The sequence below is a fragment of the Apiospora kogelbergensis genome, assembly GCF_038363985.1.
Source record: "Apiospora kogelbergensis strain CBS 113332 chromosome Unknown utg000002l_segment0_segment0, whole genome shotgun sequence".
Lineage (NCBI taxonomy): Eukaryota > Fungi > Ascomycota > Sordariomycetes > Amphisphaeriales > Apiosporaceae > Apiospora > Apiospora kogelbergensis.
Genome location: NW_027117419.1, coordinates 2,798,637 through 2,812,345, shown reverse-complemented (window position 1 = coordinate 2,812,345; position 13,709 = coordinate 2,798,637). Strand labels below are relative to the sequence as shown.

Here is a 13,709-nt window from a genome sequence, read left to right as displayed (position 1 = left end):
GTGTTCCGATAGTGCTTGGTCCGTATTGATCAGATGCGGCCATTTGCTGTGCAAGCATTGCCAGCTTGGCTGGAAAGTATGTAAATGAACCAAGGCATGGGCTACAATTCCACCTCGCTATTGTTGGATTGTTGGGGCATTGATTGGCAGCCAACGACTCCTTGCTGACAGACGGCAACGAGCATAGGTAGATAGAAATTGAATTCCCAGGACGATCGTCAAGATTGCGTAGTCGTGCCCAAAGGGTCTTGATTGCCGTCTCTTGGCTGCGGTGATGTCAAGAAAGGAAGGTGCGCCGTTTAGCGAGAAGAGGCAGCAGGAATGATATTGGGTGGCAGCGTGAGGAACTCGCCGCAGATCGCTCGCCTCGTGACCCGAGTCGGCATCAGGTGGACATGCCGGCTCGGCTCGCTTAATGAACAAACGACGGGCTTGTTTGACTACTTGGGGGAGGCAACGAGAAGCAATACCGTATTACCGTGATGCTGTGAAGGAAAACGAACTATAGTATCTGATTGCAAGCGCTACCGTGTATAGTATAGGTTATACTGACCGTAAGGTCGAGTGTGGATAGAATCGAAAAATTGAAAATCGAAAAATCGGAATGGAACCACGCCCAGAAGCGCCCGCTGTGCCCGTTGTGTTGCCCGCTGTGGGGGTGGAGTTCCGTAGGTTAGTGTAATGTGTAATGGCCATCAGGGCGCATGCGGCCCCCAAAAATAAGCAAGTACTCCCTAGAACGTGCGGGGAGCAGCAAGCAGTTCTGCTCACATGTACTTATCCCCCTCCAGTTTTAGGCGTGTCATGTCAGGCGTTAGGTGGCGTTTCCAGTGGTCGTTGTGCTGATGTCAGTGTCGACGGCAGCAGCGACCGAGTCTCTGCGACGGTTTGAGCCTGGAATCAGAGATCGGATAAGGCCATTGCAAAACCAGAGTCTCATTTTACCATTTGAGCAGACTTGAGGCCCTGAACCATCTGACGTATTACTGGCGGCCTCAGATTGGGCAAGAGTTTGCATACTTGTCTTGTTCCGGGAGTAAAGAATGATGGATTCTGCCAGTTAATGTTGCGTCTGGTTAATGTCTATTTGATGTGTTGAAAAGAGGCAGACTCATATGACACAAGGTCAAGTCGTCAAGAACATGGATGTCCCCTGAGCCAGCCATGTAGCTGCTGCTAAGCGATACGGGTGGGCGGTAGCGAGCGATGCTGGAGGTGGGACTGTCCACCTCACGTCTTTCTGCAGCCAAGCTTGCGTTACTGGACGTAAGTAGAATCATTTGACATCTCGGTACTTCACTCTTGTCTCCTTCACCTCCAGCCTCTGCCGGGTTCAGGCATCTTGCTGTGTGTTCCAGTTGAGAAATAGCCGCCCCCGATCTCATTCATGTTCCATTCGCGAAACCGTCCCCAAGGGAAGGACACTCCATTGCACGCCTGCTTCTCTAACCTGCTTAGGAAAGTGCGTATTGTTAGTGGTAGTCGACGGGTTCTGGACGGGCACTCGATCTCTGCCGGCCGCCCTCCGCTCAATCATAATGCATCTGTCTTATTACAGCTTGGGAGGTTACGCCGGCTTCCCAAGGTCGGCCGCGGCAAATAAGTGATCCCAACAACCTCAATCTCGTTACCACCATGCTTACATGCCCAGCACAGCAGCCTCACACGGATAATTCCGTTCACGCGCAAACGGGTATTGTATGGTTGCAAAGTACCACTCTCTGTTGCCTGTGCCTTTCCCTCCCGAATACCGGATGGGTCACCCTGCCAATTGCAGACGGCTAACGGTCCAGTACATGACTCCAGTTACAGGCCGCCCAGCTAGCTAGTCATCAGAAACGCGATGCTGCCAAGGACAGGTGCTCTTCCTGTTCTAGAATCTCCTCCGTCACATACGCCGCTCCCACTCCACCTGCCACCTGGAATCTGCACACAAATCCTTCTGACAAAGCTGGGAAAGCTCGCGGTTTGCGGCAACTATTTGCTCCTGGCGGCCTTTACCCAATTTTCACAACTGGAATAATTCTTCCGTATCCACGAACTTACATGCATATGTATGTACATGAGCCGCCCCGCCCCTTCCGTCCGCCCTTACATACATGGATATTTGCGTTTTGTACCGGACGTGGAGCTGTCGATTAGAGAGAGGAGAGCGACAGAGAGGAGAGAGCCTAAGAGAGCTGACGGGAGAGATCACACCCCCCCTCCACCCAAACCCGCAAACCCCAGTCTTCATCCTTACTACTGTCTAAACCACGAGCGGCAATCGCTCTGGGGTTGTGTGTTCTTTTACGGGGCGCCGTCTCATCGGGGATTGGATTGGATGAGATGGGATGAAAGAGGGTGTGCATGTGCCAGGGTCTTATGCATCGTGGTCTGCTTTCCCCTCGCCCTGCAGCATATTTGGTACCGCACAGCACCGTACTACGTACACCCAGCACGGCCAAAGGTCATGGCAAGGATGGCAATGGCCGTGGCATGGGCAATTCTTGAGGACGAGTCCTCTTACCAGATCCTCCGGTTTTTCCATTAATCCCGTCCCAAAACATAATAAGGCCTCTGCCGTTCCTTGCAGACCACACCTTCGAAAGTCGAAAGGGTTCCCTCCTCATCACCCCTCAAAAGTCCATTTTCGCGTTCGGCGTCCGGGTATGTGATTGTGTTCTCGCCAGCCAGTCGCAGCATACATACATTATCCTGATCGCTTCATCCCAGGTTGCACAATCCAACTGATATACGCCACACTTTCTCCCATCCATCACGAATGTACCTAGAGGCACGGGCGTACGCACCAGCGCAACTGTAGAAGACAGCTCCGATGGCCACGGCTGCTTTGCAACCACCTAAGCTATCGCCGTCTTCGGCTGGCGACTCACCTCACTCGATTGGCGGCGCAAGCAGCACAAGTCGACCGTATCCTCTCCCAACGAGGGATAGCTTCTCAATCGAGGTTCCCTCACCACAGCTCAATCCCATTAATGGTTCCGCTCTCAAGTCACCAACTTCTGCCAAAATCCAGAAAACCACCGGCTTCAGTCGAGAAGGGATTCTAGGCTCGGCACAGAAGGCACGGAACCTGTCCCAGTCTTCCGAAGCACGTCCAGAGCCGTATACTACTGTAAATGGGATGTCAAAAGGCTCGAGTGACGAAGGCACCATCAACCCTCTTAAGAGGCGTAACACCGATGCAACCGTAGATTACCCACGGAGACGAGCTACGATAGCTGTGAGTTGCCCAAGTTGGAGCACTTCAGGTCGTGTGAATTCTCTTGACTGACATCAATGGCCTCCTAATAGTGCGAAGTCTGCCGGTCTCGCAAGTCGCGGTGTGATGGTACCAAACCCAAGTGCAAGCTTTGTACGGAACTCGGGGCCGAGTGTATTTATCGCGAGCCCGGCATCAAGCTTGACGCTGGCGACAAGCTAATTCTGGAGAGACTCACACGCATCGAGAGCCTTCTGCAGATGAATTTGGTTGGTGGTGGGAACCCCATGCAAATATCAGGCGAATCACCGCCCATTAGCAACGGCCCAGTGGCTCTCACTGGCGACAACCTCCCTGGCCCACGATGCCAACAGGTTCGTTTCGATTATCCCGAGTGGAGGCCTGGGCACCTGGACGAGCGGGACCAACATCTCTACCATGCCAAAGGTGCATACGAACGCCGCGCTTCATCTACTACAATGGCCCCTCATTCGAGACTTGGTTCAGAGGCCATACGACCCTCAAATACTCCTCCAGCTCGAGATGGCGCGCGAGCCATTGCCTTCTCTTGCCAAAACCCCTTGTGTGGACCTATCCAACACCAATGCGTACATCGAGGCGTACTTTGACAGAGTCAATATTTGGTACTCATGTGTGAACCCCTACACTTGGAGGAGTCACTACCGCAGCGCCTTATCGAACGGTTTCCGCGAAGGTCCCGAGAGTTGTATCGTTTTATTGGTGCTCGCTCTTGGCCAAGCCAGTCTGCGCGGCAGCATATCGCGAATTGTGCCCCACGAGGACCCACCAGGATTGCAGTACTTCACGGCTGCGTGGTCTCTACTGCCTGGCATGATGACAACCAACAGCGTACTGGCAGCCCAGTGCCATTTGCTGGCGGCTGCGTATCTTTTCTATCTTGTGCGGCCACTTGAAGCCTGGAATCTTTTGTGTACTACGAGCAACAAGCTTCAACTATTGCTTATGAGCCCTAACAGAGTACCCGAGGATCAGAGAGAGTTACTGGAGCGGATCTATTGGAATGCTTTGCTATTCGAGAGCGACTTGTTAGCAGAGCTCGATCTACCTCACTCGGGGGTGGTTCAGCTTGAAGAGCACGTTGGCCTGCCTGGGGGCTTCCAGGGCGAGGAGGCAGAGGCAGTAGGACGTGATGACCTTTGGTACTTCCTGGCAGAGATCGCCCTCCGAAGGCTTTTGAACCGCGTCAGCCAGCTCATCTATTCCAAGGACTCGATGGCTTCAACGACAAGCTTAGAGCCTGTCGTGGCCGAGCTTGATTTCCAGTTGACTCAGTGGTACGAGAGCTTGCCAGTTGCTCTCCAATTTCCGTTCACCCGCGCAGCACTGCCAGATCCGGTTCAAACGGTACTCCGCTTGAGGTTCTTTGCCTGCCGCACCATAATCTACAGGCCCTACATCCTCGCTGTTCTGGACAACGAACAGGCCATCATGGACCCTGCGGTCCGGGAAAGTTGCCACAAATGCCTCGAGGCCTCGATCCGGCAATTGGAGCACATCGGCGCGCAGTAAGTACACATTTGCCCCTTGAATCTACCCAGTTGAAATCTTTTCTCTTCCTGGACCTCTAAATCGGTTTAATCTAACATAGGCTTAGCCACGCTGGTCACATGCCTTATCTGTGGCAAGGCGCGCTGTCGATCGTCTCCCAGACCCTGCTCGTAATGGGTGCTACAATGTCGCCGTCACTATCCAGTATCATCCTGACACTGCTGCCTCATCGGGAAGCGATGGACCAGATCATCAATGACGTCATTATGGACATCGAGAGAATGGCCACACTAGCACCCAGCTTGAGTCTCGCGGCGGAAATCATCAAAGAGGCTGAAGTCCGACGCCGGACCTTTCTCAATAGTTGAGAGGCCTCGCAAAGACGCTGTCATCACGAACCCCACAAAACCCCGGGGAGATCGCCGGACTGCTCGCAGATCGCTGCTCCAAATCAGATCCGCATACATCAACCGGGGTGCCCACAGACCGCTATGACATATGTATGTACGGATCGAAACGAAATGGGAGAGTAGGCTTCTTTCGGTAGGGTGCAGGAAACGCGAGACACTTCTAGTCCAGTCTGGAAGAGAAAAGGGGCCGCATAGGTGCCCGAGATTTGATCTGCTTCTGCAAGTCATACGCCGCGCTCTGTTTCCATTTCAGCCTCGTCGGATGCAGGGTGGGATATCCTTTGGAGGCTGATATTTGCACAGCTGCGTGGCTAACATCAGGCAAACAACCACCCAGAAACAGGATTACAGAGCGGTTGGGGCAAATGGGCCGCGCCTTGATCACTTGAGGTTGCACCCAATCGAAATTGACGTGACGTGATTGGTTAGGGAAAATGCTCGGTTTAGGGGAGGCGGACCGCAATTCCGCAACAATCTTGGCAGTCAATCAACAGCGCCCGAGCATCCAATGAGCCTCACAATTGTCGCTGGCTCTTTCGCAAGCAGTTGGGAGAATTGGGGTTGGTTGATCCCTCCGAAAATACTGCACAGTAACATGATGAATATCGTCGGAATTGGGTGCCAACGACTACCTAACCGACAGTCGCTTTCCCTTACCTAGCCTCCAAAGTCCGGAGGCCTGACCATTTTCGGGACTTCGAAGCGTCTGACGGGCTGGCTCCCCTCAGATCGATCTTCGGATAGGCCTCTTTTCATGTTTTTCGTCACACTCGAAGACCCTTAAGAGAAGGTTGCAAATACTCCAAAAGGGGGAAGACGTTGAGATCGTCGCAGCGATGCTAGGCTGCCAAACTAACCCGATGATGCAATTGTGTCGCTTTGGCTGGGCTCAGATTGTATTGTTGACAAACCTTACGTTGTGTCGTTCTCAACTGCCGCTGAAGAGTATTCCCAATATATTCGGTCTTCAGTATGTCACACAAGCTATAGTAGATACTGAGAAAGATGCTGCTCGTCCTGTTTAATGTCGTGGTTTTCGGATTATTTTATGTACATGACTCCTGCCATTATTATAACATAGCATAAGCGAGACGCAGGCCAAGGCCTTACCGAATCGCCGCAACAGATTGAAGGACTGGCATTGTTCATATGCTACTATGAAAGACGTTTTACACTAAGTACAGTGAGTATGTACTTAGTAGATACAACCAACACCAAACATACCCGATGACTGCATCTGCATTTCCCTGCGCAGTTGGATCGCAGAGAGCCGGAAACAGCGGGCGCCGCGGCCGAAGTGCGCGCGCACAGGCTCACGGCAAGTGGTAGACGATAATTCGGCACACAGGCCGCAGAATAATATAACCCCGTTGGTTGGTTGCTGAAGTCGGACTTGGGTCTCCAAATATGGCTGGACCAGGTCACGACGGGCATGCATGTAGGCACACTTCACGCGCACATGTCGTATCTATATTCATAATCAGTAGTGGGCAGTGGGCTATACCATATGCAATCACGACGATCCACCCCGCACTCTTGTCTCCAGCTTGAAGTAGAAACCCCACGGGGAAGGGGGATGGGGTAACGGGGGAACCGGGAAGGGACTTGGAGAAAGTGATGATCTTCACCAATACTGCTAGTTTGCTATGTGGTGCCTCTGCCCTTCGCAAGAGACAGGTGGAATCTCCATGAAGTGTGTTGTGTTTGCCAATGCGCAGTCGGACCATTTCTCCCTATCTACATGTAACACGGACCATGTTCATGCCGTCCTTGAGAGAAATATGACACTACCTTTCCCAAGAACATAGCCCAGGGTCCGGTATTGACAGATTTGGCAGAGGCAACCCAAGCGGGAGATGCCAAGCGTGCGGGGGGTTCGTTATTCCTTTCTTGTCCGTTGCTCCGCCGAGTAATCGCCGACACGAAAGGAAACACGCGCGCCGCTTCGGAGGACTTCATTCCAATTTCCCGTTGACCTTGGCTGCTTGGCCTCCAGATGACTTGCTGCCGGCTCGTAGGGCAAGATGAGGGTGCAGTTCTTCGCCCCCGTTGCGTAAATCTACGTGGACCATTCATCTTCACCTCGTGGCCAGCCACGGGCTGAAGACACCATATGATTCATAATGTCATGCTGCCGGGCCCTCACACCATGTACGGGTCCAGTCCACGAATGAGTGTTCATTATGCGATCCTGTTGATCTTGGATCGCCGCTGTGCTTGAGGTATCGACTGAACCCCTCTCCCCAAGTGAGACAGACGTATGAAGCCCCGGGTTGGGGGCCTGGACTAGGTATGTAGTTGACGGATATCGATCATGGAGTAGACAAGAGACTTTTTTTTCTTTTCTTTTTTCTGCGCGAGGGATGCGGACCCGGGTCCGGCTGTGGTGATTTGTTGGAATCCCAGGACCACGGATATGGAACGACCTATGGGTGACAGCACACAGCCATTACCAAATTACCTGTTTGGCAAGAAGTATTCTGAGTCGACTGCAATGCTCTTAGATCTCGGAATTTGGTTTTTCATTTCTTGCTCCAATCAGGAGACAACTACAATCGATGAGTGATTAGGTTAGCCCACGTCTCCTATACTGCGGGCTTAATTCACATGCGATGTCAATAGGTAGCACTTGACGTAGTGCTGGCTCTTCTAAAACCATTTTGTAGGAGCCTGTACACTGGAACAGGAGAGCCAGGCCATATTCTACAAACATCGCCGCCTTAGTCGTGAAGACGGAATTTGTGATTGTTGTTCAGGGGAAGATTGAGGGAATGTAGCTGCATTGTCCCTTCACCATAAAACAAATACAGGACGACGTCTTCAACATCCCACGCATGCGGAACTTACATATTGGACTTCAACAACCTGAAGATTAAGACGGTAGAGAGGAAAAAAGGAAGTGCTATCCGATGTCACTTTACACGGCGGCGCTAGAGTAGCGTCAGGTACGATCGACCCCCCAACCCTGGTAGAATAACGAGCATTTCTGATCACGCACTCGTACGGTCGGGTCGGTCGGGCGCCATGCAACATCTTGATTCCATCGTGTTCCGTTGCCTTGGGCATCCCAGGACGGCCGTGGCAGCGACTTAAGGTTTATCCACAGTGGAAGATTCGGGCCATTCGCCCCAGGGGTAGTCCCGGTTGACAAGCAGCGAGCCCTGTTCCCGGGTTGATGCACTCGGCAGCCTGTAGTTGTAGATTGAATAAGTGGAGGTCGACAAGCAGCAACGGCGATTCTTTGTCTCTCAGATCAGGGCATGATGTTTGCTATCTTTTCTTACGTCGTTTCGATAGTGGGGAGTGGGCGCCAAGCCCCAACTACCACCGCTCGCAAGTTATCATTATCGCGAAGTCCGCCGTTGGTTACTTCGTCCCTGTCTAGTATCTACACCAATAAGAGTGGCTTTGTTTCTTCCAAGTTTTGATTTTCAATTTTCTTTCGACAATACCACCATGTAGGTAGGTGGTGTTCAATCCTGCACAATCCAAGGTTTGAGGCGGCAGCCAGTGTCGTTGTGCTGCTCATCACGAAACGTCATAGAGAGACAATCATCTACTAGTAACGATGAGATGTTAAGAACTTGAGCCGCGCAAATGGTTTCGGCCGACCTTCGCCAAGATCTGAAAGACCTTTGTTGTCGTTCGTCCCAGCTGCCGCCTTGAAAGACCCTGAAAGACCCTGAATGCCATTGTTGAAGGTGATCCCTGCCATCTATATAAAATCCGGTATTTCGCTCATGCACTGTGGGTCGATGCTTGTGCACGAATGCGTGTGTATATATCTCTGATTTTATTGAGTGACAGCTAAGAATAGTATATACTCCCCATTATATCTCGCAGGTTCGAGGATCGGGAGCACCGTACTTATACTGACACTGCGTCGCAGAGGCTCAGGGATCCGTTGGGAGGTGACCATACCGGCGAGCCACCTACGCCATACCATCAGGAGCTTCGATCTTGGCCGAGGAACGCACCTCATCCGTCGTTACGGTCCAGACGTTCCCATTACGAGTTTCAGCCGTTTTCTCGCTCCCCAGACTTCACGCTGAGAAATCGTTCATCGTCACCCTATCGGTTCTCTTTTAACAATACGCCCTTGTCTGCTGTTGAGAGGCCGACCCTATTAGCATCTAGACCGCTGCCAACTTCAGTCGAGACGAACGACGACGACCTACGCATGAGAGCACAGTCCGTATTACCTTCTGCCATGCATTCTGCGCTCCCCCAAGTGACCATTGGGTCCACGGGCCCGCTTCAGGGTGCCATGAAGTCGATACCCATCATCAGCGAGACAGAGATCAGCGACTCTGAAAATAGTTTCGACACCCTTGGAATCAGAACTGCGGTTAATATCTCACCAGACAACTGCTTTGTGCGGTGTCCCAAGATCACGTTCCTGGTCGGTTCTGATGGTGGTACCAATAGGCCTGGCGCACATGCGATGGAATGCCAGATCTGCCGAGTGTCCACACTGCACCTCCGGCCTGCGTCCTCGCCCAAGATCAAATCTGACACGCGACCCGCCATGCTCCCTTGCGGCCATGTCTTCGGCCACCGATGCCTAGCCAAGTGGCTGCGGTCCCACGACGCCTGCCCGTGCTGCCGTCTGAGGCTACGGCATCGGGATTGCGGTCACCGGGTGGAGCCACGCGTTGTCGATTCCAGTTCCATCTTCCGCCTGCCGCGGACGCTGCCCGACGGTGGCGTGATCGGGGACCTCTGCCACAAGTGCCGCGAGCAACGGCACGAAGAGACCGAGGCGGCTAGGTTCCTCCGGCTCAGAAACGCGTACGTCCAAGCCCGTGACGTTTGGCGCGCCTCGGGAGACGTAAGGGACCATAGGGCCATGGAGGTGGCGCGGGCCGACTTCGAGGAGCTCGGCTTCGTGAGCAGCGTTGCGAGGCTGAAGCTGGATCACACAGAATGGTGAGGTGGGAGCCTTCCGTCCGTTCAATATTCTAATCCTTTAATACTTAATGCTTTGGTGTACGTGTGGAGCGAAACATTTTCGAGCAAAGTGAGTGACGGCATGTTGCACCTTGCTAAATATTTAGTGAGAGAAGCCCAACACCGACAAGGGCAAAAGATGACAATGCTATGATTGGTTCTCACGCAAGGTAGGTCTTCGGGTGCATTGATGTAGATCGGTACTGCATAGGGTTAACGGAGCCTTCTCTCGTATCAGACGAACGGCGGCTACAATAGCCGACATCCCAACGGCGTCGCGTAGAGTTGCCGCGCGAGGTGACGTGGCTCGTTATCTAGATCTTCAACGCCATCTTTCGAGCTGAGACAAGATGGCGGAGGCCAAGAAGATGGAAGTCCTTCAGGGCGACAAGTAAGTGGCAAGTAGTAGTGTGGAAGCAGTTCCGGGCCTTCCAAATGCGGGCCCGAATGAGGCTCCTTTTAAGGTTTTAGGTGAAGTCCCCCATTGTATGTGCAACTCTCTGCTTGCATCCGAACTTCTCCTGAAGCGCTGACGATCCAATCGATCAAACACGAACATCTGTTTGCCGCTTCTAGCTTCAGTTACCTGTCAAAAATGATACCTGCGATCAGGGCCGTGTGCAGTACGGATGTGCCTCGGTTAATGCTTTGGTACTGCATCTGCAGATACAACTCGACCTCCCCTCCCCTGGCAGTTTCGTGCTGGACTGGACAGACTGGAGTCTCGTTCCACATTCTACATCCCCTCGTGCCTGTCGCACAGTATTAGTACATGAATCACTTGCGTAGCTGGCTGCCGGGAAGACCATTTCAGTGATCATTGATCACAGCATTTTCATGTGATTGGCCGGTGGCAGACGCCCGCCGTAAACCAACTGCCTACACAGGCTCGGCCAACATAACGGCCGCTAGTGAAATAGTGAAATAGTGAAATAGTGAAATAGTGAAATAGTGAAATAGTGAAATAGTGAAATAGTGAAATAGTGAAATAGTGAAATAAGCAGCTTTGCAAACCACCAATCCATTCGCCAACGCCGGCAGGAAAGGCTTGACGGCACGACGGGAATGCGTGTCTGGCATATCGCCATGCTTCTTTTCTGCTAGATGTGCCAAGTGGCTTCGAAGCCGTTGTTTGAAGTTCACCAGCAATCTGCAACCAGCTGAAATCTTGTTCCAGTTGACCACCGGCGGCGCTCAGTGGAAGCTGCGACGTTCCACGTTTGACAGCGTTGGAGCAGACCCTGGCCCGGATCTGCCCTCCACGATCCGCGCTCGTTGGCACGCATAAACCAACCTCAGCCACCGGACAAGACAAGTGCTTGACACTTCGGTATCGATTGTGAGCATCCGCTAGACTGACTCAACCATTTCTATCACATCATACAACTTAGCCTTTGCGACCTCGTTTTTCGACCTCGAAGAACCTGGAAATAACATAAACGCGCTGTCAGCCAACCCCCCACCCGCAATCCTTCTACGATGCGCTCACGCTTCGTATACAAACCACGATAATACCAGTCAGATGGCATCTCTCAATCTTCCCAGCAGTGTCATCAGCGCCCGCAGCTAGCTGGCGGCGGCCCGTCCTCCTTTTTCCAAGCCGCCATCCGCGGAACCGTCTATACCCCGCTAACCACCGCTTCCCCGAGTCGCTGTGCTTCTACTGCCAATTGCAATTGCCATTGGCAAGATGCCGACGTATCTGTGCCACGGCTTTCGCTGGCATAGGAAGAGTATCCGCTATTTTGTCGTCATCCAGGATTTGGACGATGCCGCCCCGGAATGGATTGTGGCCAGCCAGAGCGCTGTCGCATTCCTACACCGTTTTTATGATCTCTTTGATTTCCTTCCGCCCAGCAATCCGCCCCGAAGCCAGGGCAGCTCAAGTGGCCACAACTACACCCTGTCAAACGGCACCCAAAAACATTCCCACCCCCTAGCGCCCACCAGAATCACCACAAAAGATTCGACACCAACGAACGCGACGATGTTCGCGTCGATCGAGCCCGGGAAACGTGGTCTAATCGCATCCGTGACGGTGCGTCTCGTAGTCGTAGTCGGAGCCGCCCTCGGAAGTGCAGTCGCAACAACATCACAGCTTCAAGCCCCGCAACCCCTGAGCCAGGTGCTGCCTTTAACGACTGGTCCACTGTGAAACTGCTGGAGGAGTATGATCCGGCAAATCTGAGTCAACTCAATGGGCCTTGGGCATATGTGGCAGATCACATTGTGCGCGTGGATACCTCGGCTTCCATAGCGGAAGAGATGATGAATTACGAAGAGCGAATGAAGTCGGAGAAAGCCAAAGCCATGACCGGCCCGAGTGATGAGACAGGCCGGAATCGGAACCCTTCCGGCAACAAGAAACCCGGGTGGTTTGAAATGCTGCGAGACCAACTGCAGCGAGGCGAGGAAATCAAATGGTATGTCGTGGTTTGTGGAGACGAGGAACGAAGCCCTTCCGCCAAGGATGTCGGCGAGGATCGTGTGCTTGCCGAGGAACAAGGCGTTTTCTCTTCCAAGAATCCGCTTGCCGATTTTGACGAGGAAGAATTCATATGTCGGTTTCCTGAGCTTCTGGGGAAAAGTGATGCATCGAGGGACAAAGATTGGCGACGACCGAAGGCTACCGATACGGCACCTCTGATCGCCGGGGATCACAGCTCTGCAGACGCATGCATGCCTGGATTTTCCGATTTCGAGGTGCGCCCGTTATCCTTACGACCACCGCCATCGCGCAAGACGCCGCCTGTGGTGCCGACCAAAGATCACCCACGACGTGCTCCTCCCATACCTACGGCGCTCCAAATGCAGGAAATGCGAAAGGGGTCTATAGATGATGTATCGAGGCCAAAAACGCCCAGGACTGGCAGTAGTGGCGGTTTGCGGAGGTTCTTCTCAAAGCGAAATTTGCATAGCCCCGGCCCGGACTGAGAGGAGTGCCTTTTGGATAAACGCAAACAAACTAGGTAAATGGCAGAGTTCATTACCGATTACCGCCGCCACTACCATCGCCGCCACGGTAATGGCAGAGTCCAGAGCAGCGGTAAAGCTGCTGCTTGGGACTAACATCAAAACACATTTGGAGGATCAGCCAGCCAAGATATGCCAGAGGATCGATACCGCCACAATGTTCCAGCATAACTGCAAACTTCTCAACATCCTCGACCAGCAAATCAAGGCTCGCCGCCCCGAAATAGATAGCAGCGCCAGATTATAACCTCAGCTCCACCATGATCGAAGCTTCTTCGTAGAAATCAACGGTCCATCGTAACCTTCCGGTATGATTTGAAGACTGGGGAGGAGGGGGGATCCCAGCGCCGGTGATGCTAGCGATGTTAGCAACAGCAGAAAATCCGAATCGATGAGGACCAGCAGCTTTATATGGCTATCAGAGGCATTTTCTCTTTTAGTGTGCGGCCCTGTTCTACAGAGGCGCGTTCATCGACATCAAGTGATCCCACCTTTTCGACGTTTTCGTCGTTACTTTTTACCCACATGGCTGCTCTACGATGGCCGACTTTCGCCTGGTTTAGTTTCTGTTGAGAGCGATGCAATTGAGAGCTTACAATGCTTGTTTCGTTCGGTCGGATCCCCAACAGCGTTTGGTCCAT

At 52.8% G+C, this 13,709-nt stretch overlaps 3 protein-coding genes across 3 annotated transcripts; all 3 read left to right on the top strand.

Moving 5' to 3' along the window:
- Positions 1-2,818: 2,818 nt before the first annotated feature.
- Positions 2,819-5,103, top strand: PG998_003791 (echinocandin B biosynthetic cluster transcription factor ecdB; the record flags this gene model as incomplete). The annotated part of the gene is made up of 4 exons (XM_066870609.1): positions 2,819-3,226; positions 3,298-3,474; positions 3,536-4,752; positions 4,842-5,103. The coding sequence occupies 4 exons, from the start codon at positions 2,819-2,821 to the stop codon at positions 5,101-5,103; spliced, it is 2,064 nt and encodes a 687-aa protein (XP_066734359.1).
- A 4,252-nt stretch (positions 5,104-9,355) lies between these two features.
- On the top strand, positions 9,356-10,078 carry PG998_003790 (uncharacterized protein; the record flags this gene model as incomplete). Its single annotated transcript, XM_066870608.1, has 1 exon — positions 9,356-10,078. One exon carries the CDS (start codon positions 9,356-9,358, stop codon positions 10,076-10,078), a length of 723 nt encoding a protein of 240 aa, XP_066734358.1.
- Positions 10,079-11,785: 1,707 nt separating this feature from the next.
- PG998_003789 (uncharacterized protein) lies at positions 11,786-13,029 on the top strand (the record flags this gene model as incomplete). Its single annotated transcript, XM_066870607.1, has 2 exons — positions 11,786-12,000; positions 12,060-13,029. The coding sequence occupies 2 exons, from the start codon at positions 11,786-11,788 to the stop codon at positions 13,027-13,029; spliced, it is 1,185 nt and encodes a 394-aa protein (XP_066734357.1).
- Between the last annotated feature and the right edge of the window lie 680 nt (positions 13,030-13,709).